Below are 21,854 nucleotides of genomic sequence, written 5' to 3' on the forward strand. Positions count from 1 at the left end.
CAGGCCTGAACCAGGGCTGGGAATGGGCCCGGCAACAAAGTTAATGCCCCTTGCCTGGAATTGAACCTAAGACCTTTCAGTGCACGGCCGACACTCTATCTACCGAACCAAACCGGCAGGGCAATAAATCTTCATTTTTTAAAGACAGGCATCAGGCCAGATTTGGCTTGCAGGCCAGCTTCTGATAATTCATTCATTTTTTATTTATTTTATTCTTGGGGTTATAAATGTAGTACTACCACTGTTTATTTTATTATTCAAATTGTTTCAGCTGTTGCCATTGGGAACTTTTTCAGTGGGCTCCTTAGGCATTCCCCCATCATTTGCTTTACTTATTTACTTATTTTTTGAACACTTTCTTATTTTTTGGCACTACGAGATCCTCAAAGCTCATTTTTCAAACGAGTAGTTTATATTTTGTTCCTTTACACATGCGTTGTCTTCCTCCTTCCTTCTCATTTGAAGGTTCACTGAACTGGTTTTAAAATTCTTAAATTTACAATATTTATTTTTTCAACGTGTGATCTGGCATTTAATGCTCTCTGAAGTCTGCCTGATTTTGTCTTACCATTTTGGTTGGGGTAGGGTTGTTGTGTGTGGGTGGAGGGGAGGAGTTTAATTTTTTGAAATTAAGTTTTACAAGAATAGAGGTAAAGTTGATTGACTTTCAACCTCTGCTTTTTCCACCACAGAGATCTTTTTTGACGGACAGACTCAAGATACAGAGATTTCTTCTATACACCTTCTTAAGTGTTCTTGTTCCATTTTGATTTTTCCCTCTGCTAGACTTACATTGGCAGAGTGTCTATTAACTTTTCTTGATATCTATTCTCATTTTCCTTGATGTTTTCTTTAAAAATCTGTGTTCTCCTGCATTCTTGGAGAGCTTTTCAAGTATGTTGTCCATCTCACTGATTTGATTCTCAGCATTTGGAGTCTGTCCTTTCCTGGTTCCAATGGACATTTTACCTCTTTGCTTGCATTTTTTTCCTGTGGTTTCCTTGCATCCTTTCTTATGTAAATGAGTCTTCTTTTATTTCCGTTTCTTTATCTACCTGTTGGTTTTATTTAATCACTTACCCTTTTTGCCTCTCTCAAAAACAGAGCTCATATTTTCTGCAGTCTTTGAAAAGATGACACAAATGTTATCATTAAATGTATAGTCCTATTTTCTTATATGCTTTAGGAGTTTTTATAAATATGTCCTGCAATGAGATTACTATTACCAGTATTTAATCTGTGTGTTTTTGATCAAAGAAAGGTCTCTCTGTTTTTGCATTTTCCAATAGAGTGGGTGTGGGATTCTTCTTGGTCCTTCATTACTTGGATGCCACTGAGTTCCCCATTCAGACTCTCACCCAGAGGTGCTTGAACTACATGGCACGGAGCTGAATGTGTTGGTCTGTTTTCCTGGTGTAGTTTTGCTGGATAGAACAGGAAGTGCCACCTGTTTGTACTGCCTTCTCACTAGAGGATCTGAAGCAATCAGTCTTCTAGACCTGACACAGCCCATACCTAGTTGCTCCCCTAAATTCTCTTGTCTTTATTTTTCCCAAGGACTTCAAACTCCAAGTTGTAATGATGTGGTCCCTACACCTTTCTACCCCCAAGGGAGCCATCCCAGGATGTTGAAAGGATACACAAAGAGAGGTCGGTGGATGTGTGGCTTAAGGTCCAGAGTCAGGGAGTGTTTAGGGATGGCTGTTCTGGTATATGTCTGAGCAGACAGTAGGCATGGTTATCTTCCTTTATTTTTCCTCTCCTCCCTCTCTCCTCCCTCCCTCCCTCCCTCCCTTCCTCCCTTCCTTCCTTCTTTATTTCTTGTTAATTCTCATCCAAGGATATTTTTCCCATTGCTTTTTCAGAGACAGTGGAAATAAAGGAAGAAGGGGGAGAGAGACAGAGGAGAGAGAAACATTGATGTGAGAGAGAGAGAGAGAGACATCAATTGGTTGCCTCCCACACTCGCCCTGACCAAGGCCAGGGATCAAACCTGCAACCCAAGTACATGCCCTTGACCGGGAATCGAACCCACGATCCTTTGGTGCCTGGGCCGGTGCTCTAACCACTGGACAACGCCAGCCAGGGCCATCTTCCTTTATTCTTTATTGGCCTTGCTCTTTGCCTTCAGCGGTTCAGACATGTCCTAGTAACCCAAAGTTTCTCAACCCAACCTCATTTGGTGTGGGGGCATTCCTTCAAGTCTGGAAAATCTTTGGTATCCTGGGTTCCCAAATTATTATAATTTTATATGCTGTTTCGCTTGGTGGGAAGCTGGGATAGGAAATATGATTGACGATTTGTCTGTTTCCATTTGGGCCAATGGAGAGTTGGAGCAGAAGGGGAAGGCGCCACATGGCATGCTCCTCAGGAGTGTCAAGCTCAGGAGGCCACTCCTAGGCCATGTAGAGGTGCAGTAGGTTTTCTGTGACCTTGGCAGGGGTTGAAGGTGAGCATCTGCAGCTGCAGATATGCTGTCAGCCTCAGTCAGGTTGGGCCCACTGGACAGGATTCCGTAGAGTGTAGTCATTGAAAGCATGCGTCCGGAGCCAAGATGCCTTGGATCAAGTCTTACTCAGCTCTCTGCTGATTGTTAGAGACAGGGCCTTGGCCAAGGCTCTTCACCTCTGGTGCCTCAATTTTATCATTTATAAAAAAAGAGAATACAGTTACTTGCCTTGTTGGGTTATTTTGAAGATTAAACGAGTTCATGTGTGTAACAAATAGTTACTATGCAGGGATCACATACAGGTGGCTGGCACTTGGTATATGTGGAATACATGTTAGGTGGTGGCGGTGGTGTTTGGTTAGTCTACCAGTGGGGAGCTGAGGAGGAAGGTGGGGAGTGACCCTCTCTGCTTGATCAGGCCTCTCATTGGTCCAAATTTGCTCCATCTCTGAAGGCCCAGTTTGGTCTTAGCTTAAATTGTTTTTTCTCAGAGGAACCTTCCTATCTGAGGTAGCTCTGTCCCCAATGCCATTCTTTCTCACAGCACCTTTCTCTTCACCATCATCTTTTGTTACTCTGTGGTACATTGTGATCATTCATTTAAGGGCTGTGTCCCTACCAGCCTGATGGTTTCCCACTGATGCGGTGTGGCCAGGTGGCTAAGAGCTCGAGCTGAGGAATCAGATGAACTAGGGTTCCAATCTTGGTTAACCACCTACTGACTGTGTGATCCAGGGAAAGTTACCTACCTTCTCGGAGCCTCAATTTCCTCACCTGTCAACTGATGTTAGAATAATAATGCCTAGGTTAAAACCTGGGTATGGAGGCAAAATCTAACACCTTGTAGGTAGGTGCTTAGCACAGTTCCTGGAACTTAGTATCTATCTCTATATAAAAGGCTAATATGCTAAGTGTCCCTCCGACTGTCCGACCGGTCACTATGATGTGCACTGACTACCAGGGGGCAGACACTCAATGCAGGAGCTGCTGTGACGCACACTGGCATTTACAAAGAAACGGCACCTCGGACCTGGCGAGCAATACTCGGCTTCCCCCAAGTGGGACACAGGCCCTGCCACCAGCCTGGAGTGACAGACCACCAAATCGCAGCCAACGCTGCCGAGACCCCATGGCACAAAATGCAGCCCACAGCCCAGCCCAGCCCAAAACAGTCGCTGTGGTCTCTGTGGCCAGGTAAATGCGGCCCACAGCCCAGCCCAGCCCAGAACAGTCTCTGTGGGTGCCAGGTAATGGGTAATGACGTCACATAGAAACGCCTGGCTTCCTCTCCCTAGCGACTAGCCTCCTTGGAGTTTCTTCAGCCCAGGAACACGACTTGCTTTATAGTCAGGTGGAAACATTTTACACTTTAACCAAATGTCTGTGAAGCGTTTTCCTGTGCCTCATCTCATTTGCCATATACCCCTAAGCTTCATTAAAATCTTGCATTAATGCGGTACATTTATTACAATTGGTAAACCAATACTTATACATTGTTATTAACTAAAGCCCATAATTTACACCAGTTCATTCTCTATGTTGTATATTCTATAAATTTTTAACAAATGTGTAATAATACATATTCACAATTATAATATTTACAGAATAGTTTCACTGCCCTAAAAAGCCCCTGGTCAGGCCTAATTTTAATTTACATGATACTGGTAAAGACAGTCTAAAATCCATTTGAGATAGGGCTATAATGTCTTTAAGACAGCAAATTTATCTGTATATATAAAAGGCTAAGTTGACTCACCCATGCACGATGCATATAAAGCTCTTGCTGGCACCAATCGCATGCATGTATTTCGATCTGTCATCGTCGATTGTGAATTTGGTTGACACTTCTATTATAGAGAAAGGGTGAATAGCGATATTAAAATATTTCTTCTAATTAATTTCCTTTCAATGTGATGAATCTGTGCACTGGGCCACTAGTGTTCTAATAATGGTGATTGCCATCATTATTTTTTCTAATGAGATAGCTATCCACTCATCATCATGGCACCACTAATAATGCATCAGAATTCTTCTGCCCCCACCTGCAGTGGAATGGCATGTCATATTAGCTGGGATTACAGAGAGTAAATGTTATTAATGATTTGATTGAACTCTAAGGAATAGTCCATGGTCTCAGATTGCTTGTCTTTGAAATAAGAAGCTGGTGGGTGTGTGTGAGCACAAAGTTTTAAAATATCACCCACGTGGTGGTTAGTAAGTGCATGGAAAAGGGAAGGGGATTGACACCACGTGGAGGGTGGAGGGGGTCCTGTGCAGGTAGGGGATGGGGGCATCAGGAGCCAGCCCCCAGCACTCTGGAGGCCCAGGTCTCTGTTGTCAGCAGGTGTGTGGAGTTAGGGGATAGTGGTGGAGGTTGGGGGAGCTTAAGAGGAAGAAAGGATTTCTCGGACAGAGAAGGTTGCAGTCCTTCACAAGATCACGTCATGAATAACATGGGCCTTTGTTAGCAACAGAACAAATTAGAATTCTGGTTCTATTTGTGATACTTCTGAGAAAACGAGGAGAAGAGGATCAGAAAACCTACACGGTATGTGAGGGAGGAGATTAAGTCCCAGGAGATGGCACAGTCGAAGTATGATGGGGTATGAACTCCTTATGGGCATTTTGGTCTTTCAGAAAAAACAATTGTTTTTCTAAACCTGAAAAAAAAACACTTTATAAAGATGTTTAAAGTATGGAGGAAATAATGTATATACCAGCACTTTTGTCCTCTGAAGTTTCATACATATTAGAGCAATTCTGTTCACCTCCTTGTGCTCTGTGGTGTTCAAGGCACTTTACTCTCCCCGTTGTATTCCTCTCTTTCTTCCAATTATCTTTCAGGTAGCTGCTGCCATTGCTATTATTATTGTTGTTATTGTTATTGCTATTACTATTTTACAGATGGAGACACTGAGGGCCAGGGAGGTTGGGCAATTTGCCCAGGGTCACGTGGGTAGAAAGTGGTGGAGCCCACAGTTTTTCCTCCCCACTTATCAGACTATTAGGGACAATCCTGTTAATATGGTTTATTGTTGGTATTGGGTTAATTTGAGTAGAAATGGTGGTCAAGCCATGCAGTGGATTTGTGGAAGGGACCAGAGGTGAAAGCAGTGGCCTTTCTCAGAACAAATTAGAATTCTGGTTCTATTTGTGATGCTTCTGAGAAAACGAGGAGAAGAGGGTCAGAAAACCTACACGGTATGTGAGGGAGGAGATTAAGTCCCAGGAGATGGCACAATCGAAGTATGATGGGGTATGAACTCCTTGTGGGCATTTTGGTCTTGCAGAAAAAAACAATTGTCTTTCTAAACCTGAAAAAAAAACCTTTAAAAAAAAGATGTTTAAAGTGTGGAGGAAATAATGTATACACCAGCACTTTTGTCCTCTGAAGTTTCATACGTATTAGAGCAATTCTACTCACCTCCTTGTGCTCTGTGGTGTTCAAGGCACTTTACTCTCCCCGTTGTATTCCTCTCTTTCTTCCAATTATCTTTCAGGTAGCTGCTGCCATTGCTATTATTATTGTTGTTATTGTTATTGCTATTACTATTTTACAGATGGAGACACTGAGGGCCAGGGAGGTTGGGCAATTTGCCCAGGGTCACGTGGGTAGAAAGTGGTGGAGCCCACAGTTTTTCCTCCCCACTTATCAGACTATTAGGGACAATCCTGTTAATATGGTTTATTGTTGGTATTGGGTTAATTTGAGTAGAAATGGTGGTCAAGCCATGCAGTGGATTTGTGGAAGGGACCAGAGGTGAAAGCAGTGGCCTTTCTGTCACCTATAAAGCCACTTGTGACTCTGTGACTCTGTGACTCAATCCTCCAGTAATGCGGAGGGGGGAAAACCAAGCTGCCCCTCCCCCACCCTTGTTGTGGTTCCAGTTAGGGGTGTTGACACTGCACCCTTGCTGACTCCCCAGGCTTCTCCAGCAGCTCTAGTGAGAGCCATCTAAGTGGGTGGACTTTGTCTTCTTCCCAGGGAGGCATTGCATAGTTTAGGAGGGTCATATTCTGCAGGTAGGGAAACAATCTGTCTTTAGATTACCATCAAGGTTTGTATTCACAGGAGGATTTGCAAAATTAAGTGACCTTTACTTTGGGAATGCAAAACTACTTATTTGTATACTCTCCACAACTACCCTATGACGTAGTGTTATTTCCCCCTTGCTAGATGAGTCATCTGAGGCCCAAAGAGGTTTAGTAACTTGCTCAAGAACACATGATAAAAGGTTTCGCAGGAGATTTAAGCCAGATAGTCTTGCTCTGGGGCCCATGCTCTTAGATACATATAAGAGGATAGTAGAATCAGGGATGAATAAAAGGATGGATAAATGGACTGATGACTGGATGAATGAGTGCTCTCCCGCCACCATTTATTCCAGAATTCACTTCTCTACTCACCCTTTTACCCATCACCCATTCATCCAGTCATCATCAGTCCATTTATCCATCCTTTTATTCATCCCTGATTCTACTGTCCTCCCATCTGTTTATTCTTCCACCAACCATCCATTTTTCCATCGACCCATCCACCCATCCACCTACCCATCCACCTACCCATCCACCTATTCATTATGTTGGCTCTTTGTCTAGCGTGGTTTTCTGCTTCATCTGGGGAAGAAGTTTCTCCATCTGGGGGCCAAGCGTATGCTTTCTGAGGCTGGAGACCCTCTTGTCAACACCAATTCCTTAGCTCCCAAGTCATACCTGGGCTTGCTCCTGACTCTTGTAGGTTGGTGTTTTCGGGAATGCTGCTTTTTGCTTGTTCACTTTCCTCCCTCTGTCAACCTGTGCAAAGCTGCACGCTCTTCCAGAAACACTCTTGACTTCTTGGACATGATAATAAATGAATATTTAGCGAGTCCCATTCCCTGGCCCAAAGATTGGAAGTTATATTAGTTTTGCATGATTTTACCTTTTAAAACGGTTAGAGTTTGTGTTATACCGCTAAAAGTTATTTACTAAACTTAAAACGATGTTCACAGGGCATTTTATAAGGAAAGAAGTTTTAATAGAAGTAAGCCTATTTGATTGGAGATTAATCAATTAAGGAGACAATTAAAATTGTCTATGAAGAAGCAGTATTATGAAGAAGCAGTATGTCTTAGCTATTTGCTTATTTATTAAGTGCAAAGCAATGGAAGTCATTTAATTATTTTGCATAGCCTCTGTTGTGGTAGAAAATCTCAATGTTCAAAATTTTCTTACTTTTTATTATGGAAAAAATTAAACATAAAAATTTAAACATGTTAACAGTCATATAATGAACCTCCACATACTCATTACCCATCTTCAACAATTACCAACTACAGCAGCGGTTCTCAACCTGTGGGTCGCGACCCCTTTGCGGTCGAATGACCCTTTCACAGGGGTCGCCTAAGACCATCCTGCATATCAGATATTTACATTACGATTCATAACAGTAGCAACATTACAGTTATGAAGTAGCAATGAAAATAATTTTATGGTTGGGTCACAACATGAGGAACTGTACTTAAAGGGCCAGAAGGTTGAGAACCACTGAACTACAGTATATACCCACTTTTTCCCTCTCATATTATTTTTTCTTCTTATAAGTTTCTAGATTATTACTTAATGTCAAGTTTCTATTCTAGAAAAGTATATTATGTTGACATTGAAATATAATAAATGTTTGAATGTATTTTTTTAATTTTTCCTTGAAATTTTGCTTGTTTGGGGTAGAGCATTAAAATTTTCTGCCACAGAGCAGCCTTGAACAGACTGTCAAACTACAGCGGGAAGGCCAGGGAGGGTTGGGGGGCAGGAGGGGAGGGTAAGAGATCAACCGAAGGACTTGTATGCATGCATATAAGCATAACCAATGGACATAAGACACTGGGGGGTAGGGGAGGCCAGGGGAGTATCAAGGGTGGGAAAAAAGGGAGACACATGTAATGTAATACTCTTTGTAATACTTTAAGCAATAAAACAATTAAAAAATAAATAAAATAATAAAATAAAATTTTCTGTCACTTTTTTAATTAAAAAATTCAAATCTACAGGAAAGTTGAAAGGTTAATAAATGACCCTCACATACCCTTCACCTAAATACACTGGTTATTAGCATTAGGACTGGCATTTTCCTAAGTATGTTTTTCCATGGGATTACTTGAGGAGATTGTCTTACATTTGAAGGTACGAAGACAGTAGCACATGGCTTTACAGCCAGATGGATTTAGGTTCAGATCTCACCCCTCTTAGCCCTGCACTGTAGGGGAATTGCCCCGTCCTCAATCCCTTCATCTATCAAATGGGAGTAATAATAGTATACATACACCCATGGGGTTATACAAGGCACATAATAGGGTCTTTGCAAATATTACCTATCACCTTGCCTCAGTTACACCCCCTGTGTTGCAGCTTGTGGCTCTGAATGGGGGGAATTGGGCTTTGACAAATCAATTCATTTTTATCAATATGGAAGATTTTTGTTATTGAGAGTTGATATGGCGTAATGATTAAGAAAATAAATCTTGGGGGAGTGTGGTTCCAATCCCAGCCCTGCCTTTACCAGCTTGGAATTTGGTGAGTGATTTAATGTCTCTGAGCCCAAGTTTCCTCACTGTAAAATGGACTTAGAAAGAATACCTACCGCATTGGGTTGTTGTCAGGACAAAAGGAAATGGGGACATCCATGCCCAGCATTTAGTGTAATGTCTGCCTCATATGTGCCCAGTGAATGTTACTAATCATTAGTATTATTATAAGGATACATCAGCATAGTGCCTACCATATAAATGCTCAATAAATATTACGTATTTATTATATTGTTATTATTATTCTTAGTAGTAGTAGTAGCAGCAGTAGTAGTAGGGGTGAAAAACCAACAGCAAATTGGCCTTTAAAAGTCTGATTCTACCCTGGTGCAATGAAAAGAATAAAGATCTTTAATGAAAACTTGCAATGTGATTTCAAGCAAGAGTAAGCCTTAGATGGATGGACAGACAGATGCCACCAGCTAGGCATAGCGTCAGTAAATCATGGGAAATGACCATGTACCTTGGGTTCCATTCAGTGATGTCCTAAAATAAACCAGCCACCTTGAACGCTCCTGAAAGTGTCACGGGCGTTGGACAGCTTGCCCCCTGCCCCCTGGCCAGGACATAGCCTCTGTCCTGAGGGCTTTGTGCTGTTCTTGTTGTCTGGGACTGATTTTTTCCTTTCTCTCTTTCCTGGCTCTCATTTTGTATCCCAGGTCGAAAGGATTGTAGACAAGAGAAAGAACAAGAAAGGAAAATGGGAGTATCTCATCCGATGGAAAGGCTACGGGAGCACAGAGGACACGTGGGAGCCAGAGCACCATCTGCTGCACTGTGAGGAGTTTATCGATGAATTCAATGGGCTGCACCTGTCCAAGGACAAGAGGATCAAGTCAGGGAAGCAGGCCAGCGCCTCTAAGCTCCTGCGTGACAGCCGAGGCCCATCGGTGGAGAAACTCTCCAATAGACCTTCAGAATCTGGGAAGAGCAAGGGGACTTCTCATAAACGGAAGCGAATCAACCCTTCCCTGTCCAAGCCGAAGAAAGGGTATCCAGCCAAGCCCACTGCGGCAGGTGACAGGGCCGCCAAGACGGTGTCTTACAGGACTACCCCCAGTGGTTTGCAAATAATGCCCCTGAAAAAGGCTCAGAATGGAATGGAGAACGGGGACACTGGATCCGAGAAGGACGAGAGGCACTTTGGAAACGGGTCCCACCAGCCTGGCTTGGATTTGAATGACATTGGAGAGCAAGACCTGGGCGAGTGTGACATCAACCATGCGGCACTGGCAGAGAACGGGCTCGGTATGTGGCTTGTCTTTCTCCTGCGTTTGGCTCCAGTCAGGGCGGGTGGGGGCTTTGCATGCACACATAAGACCCCCACCTGTTCCTGACTCTTAGCGAGGCAGTAATTCTCCCTTCGTCTCTCTCACCGAGGGCCATGTGGACTTGGCTATGTGTCCACATTGGTTACAGACACCCATGCATGTAGGGGAGGGCAGGCCAGTGGTACTCCAGCCAAGGCCTGGAATGGGTCCAGAATTCCTTATTGCACTTGAAGACACCCGAGGCCATGGTAACCACAGGTTCTCCTGTGAAGGCAGCTCAAAGTTCTCACCCACCAGGATCCGAGACTCATGTCCCCAGAGGGACAGTGCCTTTTGGGGGCAGCACACACCTCTCAGAGCCCTTGCTTTCAGTCTCCTGGGGTGCCTGGCAGGGTAGCCCACAGAGGTGAAGTGTGGGTTGGGGTCTGGTCCTCCTCAGACCCAGTTTGAACTTAAGTTCTACTAACTCATTTGTAAGTGGGAGCCTCTTGCCCCTCCTCTATAGCTAACATGCATGACCTTTCCCCATTTCTGAGTTACGTCCTACATATGCTGCCCTGTCCCCATCCTGTGCACATTCTTTTGGTTGGCCCCTAACTGCTTACTCCATCCTGGAAATAACAGCAAAGATGTTAAAATTCCTCTCTCTTACCAAGTCCCCAAAGGCAAACTTAAAGACAGAGGAGGCAATAACCCAGGTAATTCAAACTTCCAAGCCTGACATTTCTCCAATAGTCACATTGCTCCCATACTGAGTCCTTGTGGCCGAGGTTAGCTGTGTGTACCTCCTGCGTGCACTCCCCCAGTTCTTGGATACCTGTGTGTCTGTGTGGTGGCATTTTTTCCCTTAGCTGCCCAAATCCTGAGCCTTGGGATGTCAGGAAATCCTGCACGAGTGTGGAGTGCCTGTGCCCCACAGAGTAGGGCCATCAGTGGCCTGGGTGGAACAGGGTGTGGGTGGGAACGGGTGCGAGGACGCCAGTGGCATGGGCTGGAAGAGCTCCCGGAGAGATGGGTGATGGTGCTTTCAGAGTTCCGAGTGCTCAGCGTGCCCCGCTGGGGAGAGTATGACATCCTTAGGGACTCTTGCCGGGGAATCTGAGCAATCACTGGAAGGTTCCTCTTTCTCCAGAGAGTAGTCTCACCCAGTCAGCATTTATTTAGCAGTCTCTGCCCCAGATTGATTTCCGTTTCCGCCTGGGGATTCCTGATGCTGAGATGACTCTGTCTGCTACCATATGTAAACGCCGTTTGCTTAAAAAATTCATCTTTCCAGGAGGAGTGGGCTCGTGTAAATGAGGCCTGGCACAAATATCCGTGTTTGATGCTCCTCTGACAACTGCTGGCAGTAGAGGAATTCCCTGTCTTGGGGAGGGTGGCTGGTGAGGGGAGCTTCTGAGGCTCCTGGGATGCAGACAGAAGACCTGGGCATGATTCCTCATATCCCGGCTGGTAGAAGTGCCCTGTCCTGCTCAAAATGTGGCTGCAGAGAGATGGGAGAAGCATGAGGGAGGATGATTTGCTCACATACGCTGCCAAACTGAAGCATAAAGGAGAAAGGCAGTGGAGAAGTCTAGATCAGCGGTTCTCAACCTGTGGGTCGCGACTCCTTTGGCGGTCGAACGACCCTTTCACAGGGGTCGCCTAAGACCATCCTGCATATCAGATATTTACATTACGATTCATAACAGTAGCAACATTACAGTTATGAAGTAGCAACGAAAATAATTTTATGGTTGGGTCACAACATGAGGAACTGTATTTAAAGGGCCAGAAGGTTGAGAGCCACTGGTCTAGATGAAGGTGTGCCTCTTGTTCCCTGCAACTTTCCCAAGTGGGGCAGAGTGCTAGCCATTTGCTCTCCATCCTTTGACCTCGTCAGTGCCCCCTGGTTCATGATCTGATGGTGGGCATGCTACCCACATTGGTGGAAATAGGAAAGGACAAGCCTGCTGGGATCAGAGGTGGCCTCGTTCATGTCCAACCTGAGCTCCAGAATGCTTCTCCAGACCTTTCTCACCTCTGGTGTTTTGTTGGCCCCATTTTTTCCTGTGTTCTTTACTCCACTGGGGCCCATCCTGGGTAGAGAGGAGGAAGCTGCCTGCCTCTATTGTGTTCTGCTTTGGGTGTTCCCAAAGGGCCCTGTTGTTTTAATTACATCCCATAGCATTGGTGTCCTGGAGATTCCCCATAAGGTGAAGGCAGTGGTTCTCAGGTTGCACATGTGTAAGATTGCCCGGCACCTTGTTAAGAATGCAGGTCCCGGAGAGTCTGATTTACTATGTCTGGGGTGGAGCCCAGAAGATGGGTTTTTATTTGTATTTGTTTATTTAAATATATTTTTATTGTGTTTTTTTAGAGAGATAGAGGGAAGTGGGGAGAGAGAGAAACATAGATCAGCTGCCTCCTGCATGCTCCCCACTGGTGGTCGAGCCCACATCCCAAGCATGAGCCCTGAGTGGGAATTGAACTGGAAACCTTGTGGTGCACAGGATGACACCCAACCAATGGAGCCACAGTGGCCAGGGAGCAGATGGTTTTTTTTTTTTCACAAGTACCCTGGGTGACTCTAATGCATTGTGGCAATATGAGGGTGGCAATTAAGTTTTACATCAGATGTCAATGTAAGTCAATTCAATACTTATTTTTTTGAAAACTTCCTAAGGGTTAGTCACTATGTTAGCTGCTTGGAGTAGCATAATAAAAAGATAAATAAGGACTAATTCCTCTGAAACTTACAATATACGCTCCAATGAGTTCAAAGTGGATGTCTCTAGCTCAGTGTTGAGAACTCCTGAGGTTGGCTCATTAGGAGTAATACATATGTTATATACATGGTATGCCTTTGCCATTCCCACCTTGACATCTTCTGTTGTCACTGGGGTGATAAAAATGCCCCAACCACTGTCAGCCTTTAACACTCCGGTGAGAACTAGCTTATTGTTCAGGTCTTGAGGTAACTGGGGAGAGGAAAAGACTGGGAATCCTTTCTAGAGAGAGAGGGTGGTTTGGGGTTCTTGGACAAGACCCAAGGCAGAAGGTGTGTTATGGTTCCAGAACTTTCCAGCAACGGGTCAGAGGTATAGTCAAGTACATGTTTCCACTTATGTTTTCAACAAGAGGGAAGCCTTGATGATGCAAGTCAGTGCTCGTGTGAAACAAATGTCCTCTTCCTCCCCCTCTTTTACCCCCCACCCCCTTTCCTGACCACTTTTACCAAAGGGTCCAGTTCCCAGTGGCACAAGGGCGAGCTGATGGGGTTTTCAGCACCAAGGAGGGCTCCTCTTTGTCTAGCAGATGAGGAGGAAGGTGGCTGGGGAGATCCTGGCTACACTTCCCCAGCATTTGTTTTGGGGGTGGGCTGTTGCTTTTTATATGATTTTAACTTCTCTTTGGTGGATTAAGGTTCTGCATACAGAAAAGCAAATTATGTAACACGTTACTCATTTGCTGCTGACTTCCCTGATCTGTGCTGTGGGAACAAGTGCTAAATCGGGGCTCCGGAGGGTGGTGTTTTGGTTTCAGGCTGCATTCTCCCCAGCAGTGTTGGTGAAGCGACTCAGTACGGCTCTTGATTCCAATTTTTCTTCCATTATGGCAATCGGCCCTGTAGTCCGGGGACCATCTGCCTCAGTATCCCTTAGGGAGCTTGTTAAAAATGGGCTCCACCCCAATTGAATGAATCGAGATCTCAGGAGATAGGGTGGGGGTTCTGCATTGTAAACGCTGAATTTTAATGGCCCTGGGTATGTATGTATGTAGTTCCTGTGGGTGCGTTTGGTTGTAAGTAATGGCTTATAGATCCACTGGGGTAGATCCAAAGATAATGCTTGGATTTTCACTTTGTAAATGGGAATGTGATTTGGTCTTTCAAAGTTTAAAACCTGACATAATTCCTTCTTGCTGATGCACTTCCTACCAGGCATCTCTTTTTATTCTAAAACAGCAGTTTCATCTGTATGGAAAAACTTTCGGTTAGCTAACTCCCATGGTCTGGTCCAGGAAGACTGGTTCGTGCTGTCTGGCCTAAATAGGCGCTAGAGCAGTGATGGCGAACCTTTTGAGCTCGGCGTGTCAGCATTTTGAAAAATCCTAACTTAACTCTGGTGCCGTGTCACATATAGAAATTTTTTGATATTTGCAACCATAGTAAAACAAAGACTTATATTTTTGATATTTATTTTATATATTTAAATGCCATTTAACAAAGAAAAATCAACCAAAAAAATGAGTTCGCGTGTCACCTCTGACACGCGTGTCATAGGTTCGCCATCACTGTGCTAGAGCATCGATACTTTACGGACTCAGGTGAGCCTTTCACCTGTGGAAACATCCCTAACTAGGAACCAACCTGTCAGTCTAAACCCCAGCACAACACACAGATGCCCAGCATTCTCCGAACTCCCATGAAGCCAGTGAGTTTCCACTCCTGATGCTGAGCCTGTGGCCCTTTGTTAACATTTCAATGAATTTGAGATCATTTTCCTTGTGTCCTGAGACTGTTGTCTGTCGCCCAGGCACTGCATCCCAGACACTGCTTGATTCGTGTTTTCAGAATTGTTCCTCTCATCGACTGAGTCATCCCACACCAGCGTGCAGCATTTGCCATGTTTTCTCCATTGATCTTTAAAATTATCTCAGCTTTCACTTGTATAATGTTTATTTATCTCTTCCTACTCACACTTTCAATGTGATTATAGTTTTTTTCTTTGTTGAACATAAAGGAGTTCCCATGTTTTAACAGCACTTCAGAACTAAGCATGAGCATGGGACATGCCCTGGGATTTTCAAGAATCTAGGGCTCTGGAACATCAAACCAGTATCAGATCCTGGGGGAGGGGGTGTTAAAACACAGATTACTAAAATTGAAAAAACAAATAAGAAAACAAACAAAACCCCCCCACTCAGACGGCTGTGTCAACCCCAGAGTTTCTGATTTAGTAGGTATGGAGGGGGGCTGAGGATCTGCATTTCTAGAAAGTTCCCAGATGCTGCTGCAGGGCCAGGACCCAGTTTCAGAACCACTGCTCCAGACAAATAAGCACCAGGATGGTTGAGACGAAAATGGCAGACAGTGATTGAGAATACCAGTGGGTGGTAACAGACTCATAGGTACAGAGAACAGACTGACAGCTGTCAGAGGGGAGGGGCTTCGGGAGCTGGGTGAAAAAGGTAATGGGATTAAGAAACAAACAAACAAACAAACAACCTCATAGAAACAGACAACAGTATGGTGATTATCAGAGGGAAAGGGTGGAGAGGGGAGGTAGAAGGGTGGAGGGTAAAGGGGGCGATAAATGGTGATGGAAGGAGACTTGACTTGGGGTGGTGAACACACAATACAATATACAGATGATGTGTTACAGAATTGTACACCTGAAACCTCTGTAATTTTATTAATCAAGGTCACCCCAATAAATTCAATAAAAAGAAAAACAAGGAGAATACCAGTTGGTGGCATTGGGGAGATTTGAAGCACCTTTGGCCTGGACCTTGAATTTGCATTCCAAATTGAAAGTTTGAGAGTATGAGAATGATGAGGACTTGGAGTTTACAAAGTACTTTTCATGATCCTTAGAGCAGTCCTAAGTGGTAGCTGTTGATGTACCCGCTCCATCGAGGAGACTGAGGTTACAAATGTTCAGGTTGGGATTAGAAGAGAAACCCAGGCAGAGTAGGCCCCCAGATCACTGCCCAGCCGGTTCCGCACACGAGCCTTGAACAGGGCCGGGAGGGCTGGTGGGGCAGGAGCCACTTCTTGGGCTCACCCTTTTGCTTTTCCCTGGATGCATATAATCCTTCCAAGCCTGAGATACTATGACTAACTCTATGCCATTCAATTTGAAAACCTGGATAAAATGGTCAGTATTCTAGAAAAATGCAACTAACAAAACAGACTCAAGGAGGACTGGAAAACCTGAATAGAGCAGTCACTATTGAAGAAGTTATTAACTGAGCCACTACAGAGTTCTCATAAAAAAGCAGGGGAGAAGTCACAGAAGGCTCGACGGTTTTACAGGGAAATCTACCAAATATTCTAGAACAGATAATCCCTCTCTTACCCAAATGGTTGCAGAGAACAGAAAAAGAGAAAGCACTACAACTCCTTTGATGAGGCCAGTATCACCTGGATTTCTGACCAGAGGGGAGGAGGAGCAAGGAAAATTATAGGTCGGTTTCACTTGAAGATACAGTTGTCAAAGTCCTGAATAACCCTCCTGGGCTTACTACCATCTCCTTGATACTTCCTCAAAATCATGACTGTGCCAGAAATTTCTCACTCTGTGCCCTGAACTTGACCCTAGCTCATGACCTTTAGAATCACCACGGCTTCTGAAGGTGCCCAGCTTGTCCCTGGAGGAGGCCTAGGGGAGCTGACTCAGGGCAGCCCATGTGTCATGGGCAGTGGCCCCAAGACATCTAATAAATCACAGAAAGTCCACAGAGGGTGTCCACACTTCGGCCTCTCGTTAACACAGGTATTTGTTTCCCTGGGCACAGCTGTTCTTTAAACACAGTTCAAACACCCACTCCCAAGCCAACAGATTTTGACCAACCTTTTTCTTTTTCAAAAGTGGGTCATTTTCCAAACCAATAACAACAACAAAAACCTAAGGGGTTGTTATGGTTTGTCTTTCAATGTGTGGCAAGTAAGTGACTTGTGCTAATGAAACCCTTTTATGTGGTAACGTGAAGACCGGTCCAACTTGGCCACCACCTCTGAGTGGAAAGTGCCAGGCTGTGATGGAAAATCTGACTGCGAACTTGACCCATGGCAGGTCCAAGGGGAAAATCCATGCTCCCGATTGGTTCCCCGATCCTGGGTTTGATTTTGGCATCCAGAAGAGGCAGATGGAATCTTAACCACTGTCAAGATTCGGAAATGGACTAATTACTTTCCCTGCCAGCTCAGATACTGTTTTCTTCTCTCAAGTACGTAAAACACAAACAAACAACACACACACACACACACACACACACACACACACACACATAAAAAAAGAAAACAAAACACCTTAGGAACTGTTTCCAAGTTGCCGTTCATCATCAGTGGTAAACCAAAGGAAGTGGGGTGGGGAGAAGTCCACCCCCAGGTGCAAGCAGTAAGGGTCTGCAGAGGGTTGCGAAACAATACTAAAAATCAGTTTGCCACCATTAGTGAAAAGCTTCTCCTTTCCATTGGGGTGAACCCCCAGACTCACAGCTTGTCCCCCACCCCACCCCGATGATTATGGTGATGCTGAACTCCTTCCAAAGTCTAAGCCTCGTTCTTTGTGTCTGTTGTCCGGATACTCCGTCATCTCCTCAGTGGTTTTCGGATTTAGCAACTTAACTACGTAGCATCATAACGGGGTTAGCTACGAATGGTCTTGCTTCTAGGTGGGGAAACTGAGGCTCAGAGTTGACACAGAACACCGAGGGGAGGAGTTGGGATGTGGTGTCAGGTCTGGCGATGCTGAAGCCGTCAGAGGTCTGTGAACCATGTTATACAGGAAAAAAGGCACTTCCAGGATGTAGGTTCAAATCAGCACACCTTTCCCTGGGTCCTGAGGAAGTCCTGGCAGCCTTCCTTTGAAACACCTTCCATGGTTCCAAAGATGCTGACTTAGCGTTCCAGGGAGGTGGACCCTCCGGTCCTGAGTAATTTTTCTCTGGGCCTTAGATGAAAAGACATACACACACATGCGCACAGGTAAGAAACCAAGGCCTCCACTGAGAAGGTGACATCTGAGTAAAGGTCGGGGGTGGTGAGAACATCTCGCTTTAAACTCAGAAACCTGTCTGTGTCAGGTGTGTGGATCTGCTTCCCCCTTTTAGCGGCCAGGGTTTTATAGTGTGCAGGTAACGGGTCCTCCCTCTGATGGGCATTTAGGCTGCCTCCAAGGACGCACACTCTTGCCAGCCCTGGCATTGCCAGTCATCGTCATGCTTTCCCAGCCTCTGCTGTTTGATTTTAGTTTGCAGATGAGGGTGAGCATCTTCTCATGTTCCTGCTGCTGTGTTTCTTTCCCTGGGAGTGGCCCAAGCATAGTCGGGCCAAGTGTAGAGAAGGTGACACTCAGTATGATGGGTGGACAAGGGCATTTGGCCATGTTGCTCCAGGCAAGTTGCTTAGCTTCTCTGGGCCAAGTTGTTCATTCATAAGATGCAGATATATTCATACCTCATGGGGTTGGGGTAAAGAATAAGTGGTTTCATTCATAAAAAGCCCTTAGCATATTACCTGGCATATGGTAGACATTTGATAAATATTAGTTATTGTTATTTCAGTCCTTTGCCCACTTTTCTACCTGGGTCTGTGTAGTTTCCTATTTGATTTTTAGAGCACTTTACGTATTGTGCATATTATCCCTTGTTATATATGTTAACTCAACCAGTACTCACCGGGGAACTGACCAGAAACTGTTCAGACAAATCATGGAAATGCCTTATGCCATCATGGAGATATGCAGAAGACACGGAGGGAGCTGCAGGCAGAGTCCTAAGCCACCTTGGGAGGGAGTTAGGAATGGGCTCCTTGGAGGAGGTGATATGCAAGCTGAGTCTGATAGAATGAGCCAGAATGAATGAGGAAAGAGGCAGGGGTGGTGGGATGACAGATGACAGCATGCACAGGGCCAAAGAGCCTGGGTCAGCATGTGGGTGTGTGACACCAGGTCACAAAGACTATGGGAGCCCAGCCAGTTCCCGACCACCCCCCAGGGGAGGCTGAAGCTGCGGGGAATTCCCTGTTGCCATCAGGGTTCTCATGGCTGAAGAACCAGACAGATGGAGCCAGGACGGTGTTTTAGATTCTCTCTGGAAGGGGTAAGGAAGCCCTCATGCAGCCCGCACTCTCCAGGTCTGCCTCCCACCCTTCCCCACACCGTTTCCCTGTGTCCCCCTCCCCTCCAGCCCACCTGTGAGTACTTCACCTCCTCATCCTTCATGGCTCCCTCAAGCAGTGATTCCCCCTCAGAAACCTTCCCTGACCCCCTTGTCGATCAGCCTCCACTTTCGTTTGCACAGGTAGAACCGTGTGACTTCACTGACAGCACTCACCCCCGTTTGAAATGGTCACAACCTGGTTACCTGCATAATCTCTGCCTCCCTCACTCGGCCATGAGCTCCCCTGGGGCAGGCATGGTCTCTGTTTTCCCTCACAGTTGTATCTCCTGCACCTAACAGTGCCAGGCATAGAGTAGGTGCTTAAATACCGGCCAAATGATGAAGTGAATGAATGAATGGACAGAAGAGGAAGCCAGAAGCCTTTCCTGCTTCAGATGTGGGTCCTGAGGCCCCACCGTGAATTCTCCTCATACCTGCTAAATGCTCCCCTCACTGTCTCGGTGTCACCCCGCCCACCTGGGCTGTCTTGCCATCTCACATTGCGCTCCCTGCTCCTGTGGTGTGTCATGAGAGCTAGTGTTTTGTCAGGGCTCTTTGCAGCAGCTGAAGGATTCCCTTTCCCCTGTCTCATCTGAGAGTTGTTTTCACCATCTGCCACGAAGGCCCGACTTGCTAAGCTTCTCCACCCTTAATATTCACACAGTCTCGCCAGCTCTTAATTAAGCTCCTGGGTTCATTCCACCACCACCCCCAACCCCTCCCCGGCACACACACACTGCGCTCCATCAAGGGTTGTGCGGGATCATGTGCAGCAGAGTGCATTTCATTTGGGTGGTATTTTCTGTTCTTAGTGTAGTCCCTCGTGGTGAAGAGGAAATGCAATGGATTTCTTAGTAGAAGTCCCAGCTACAGAAAGGATTTTCAGATTTCTCTTTAAAACTTGCTGTGAAAACAAAAACAAAAACTTGCTCTGAACTTTGGAGGCAGCATGGTGAGGAAGAAACTGGAAGGCGCGAGTGTGGGCTTTGAATTCAAGTGCAAACTGTCTCTGGCTGAGTCACTGACGGGGCAGGTCTCACCAGCTCTGGAGCCTCGGTCTTCCCCTCCGTACTATGGGAATAACAGTACTTACCACAAGGGATTAAATGATGGGTCCCGGCTCATGTCAGTGCTGAGAGAATGTTCACTTCTACCACCACCCCCCCTTTCTTAGACCGCGCTGCTTATGGAGGCCCTTGCTTTCCTCAGAGGCATGCTTTCTTACCCTACCACCATGTGCCCTGTTGCTTTGTCATCAATACTAGGATATTAATTCTTATTCTGCTTAAGTCAGTGGTTCTCAACCTTGGCTGCACACTAGAATCACCTGAGAATCTTTTAAAATCCTGATTTCTGGGCCTCATCCTCCGGAAATTCTGTTTCTTTGTTACTAATGTTGTGGCCCCACCCCATAACAAAGAAACAGAATTTCTGGAGAATGAGGCCCAGAAATCAGGATTTTAAAAAGATTCCCAGGTGATTCTAATGTGCAGCCAAGGTTGAGAACCACTGGCTTAAGTAAACCAGCAAAGTGAATTCAAGTGGCCCCACGTCTGGGCAGCGAGACGACTGACCCTGTCACTCCTATCCTCAACGGAAGTCAGTCTTGAGTCTTCCACCTGCCATCTTGATGACAGTGATACTGGGTTGGAGGTTCCCATCTCCAAGGTAATTCTTAATTCTTCTGTAAAAAAGAAGTCAGGTGGTTTTTCCCACCTTTGGCCTCTTTCTCGATTCTCTCGCACTTCTTCACACTGGTGAGGAGTGGATCTGTGCTGATCTCCTGGAGTTTAAACGCCACGTCCCATTGCTGGTCTGCCTTCCCACCAGTGACTCCTCCTGGCACTTGGTGGTGAAAGAGAAACAATTGGCCACAGGTTTACTGAGTACCCGTGTGTGCCAGGCATGGTGTTGGGTGCCGAGGCCATGGACGTATGTAGGAGATGGTTGCTGTCCTTGCCCAGCTCACACTCTATTGGGAAAACCTGAGAAAGTGGCTGAACTTTACCGCACACTGTGATGTGCGTGCGAGTGCCCTGCATGAGTGCAGAACCCACTGGAATTAGGAGGTTAGAGTAAGGACTTCCAGGTGGTAGAGGCCCACATCTAACCCGAGGCCTGAAAGATGAGAAGAGTTTGGTCAGGCAAGGAGAAGGGGAAACGTTCTGGATGGTAAGAACTGTATTTTATTAAGAATATTTGTGTAAAATATGTGACATCGCCAATAAGCTTCATTTATGCTTTCTTCATCAAACATTTAGTGACTGCTAGAAGCCAGCACTGTGCATCTAGAAGCGAGTCACTGTGTGCCTTGCCCTGGGAATATAACCGTGAATGAGACAAGATGCTCACAATTTAGGGAAGAAAGCAAATAAATAAGGAAAAGACAAATAAATAAACAATTTCCATACCATGTCAAAAAAAGCCAGCATTTATTTATTGAGCCTGTGCCATGAGCCATGCCCTGTTCTGAGCATAGTAACTCAGCTTGTCCTAGGAGGTAGGGTCTCTTTCTCTCTTTATTTTACAGATAAGGAAACTGAGGCACATGGAGGCAAGTAACCCGCCTGTGCTGTGGTCTGTCAGTTGGCAGGTGACTATTCCAGGATGCAGATCTAGTGGTCTAGCTCCAGGCCCATACTCTTACCTGCTGCTGTTACCTGGACGCGCGAGGAGAGCCGCCGCATGGTTGGAAACCCTTCT

The 21,854-nt window shown here is 45.5% G+C and overlaps 1 protein-coding gene across 1 annotated transcript in view; it reads left to right on the forward strand.

Annotated features, from left to right (window-relative positions):
* CDYL2 (chromodomain protein, Y-like 2) overlaps positions 1-21,854 on the forward strand; it is a 65,639-nt gene that overhangs the window by 7,453 nt on the left and 36,332 nt on the right. The window contains exon 4 of the mRNA XM_005862704.2: positions 9,672-10,260. Coding sequence (XP_005862766.1) covers positions 9,672-10,260 — 589 coding nt within the window. The remainder of the gene's footprint in view (positions 1-9,671; positions 10,261-21,854) is intronic.

This window comes from Myotis brandtii, unplaced genomic scaffold (genome assembly GCF_000412655.1).
Source record: "Myotis brandtii unplaced genomic scaffold, ASM41265v1 scaffold165, whole genome shotgun sequence".
Classification (NCBI taxonomy): Eukaryota; Metazoa; Chordata; class Mammalia; order Chiroptera; family Vespertilionidae; genus Myotis; species Myotis brandtii.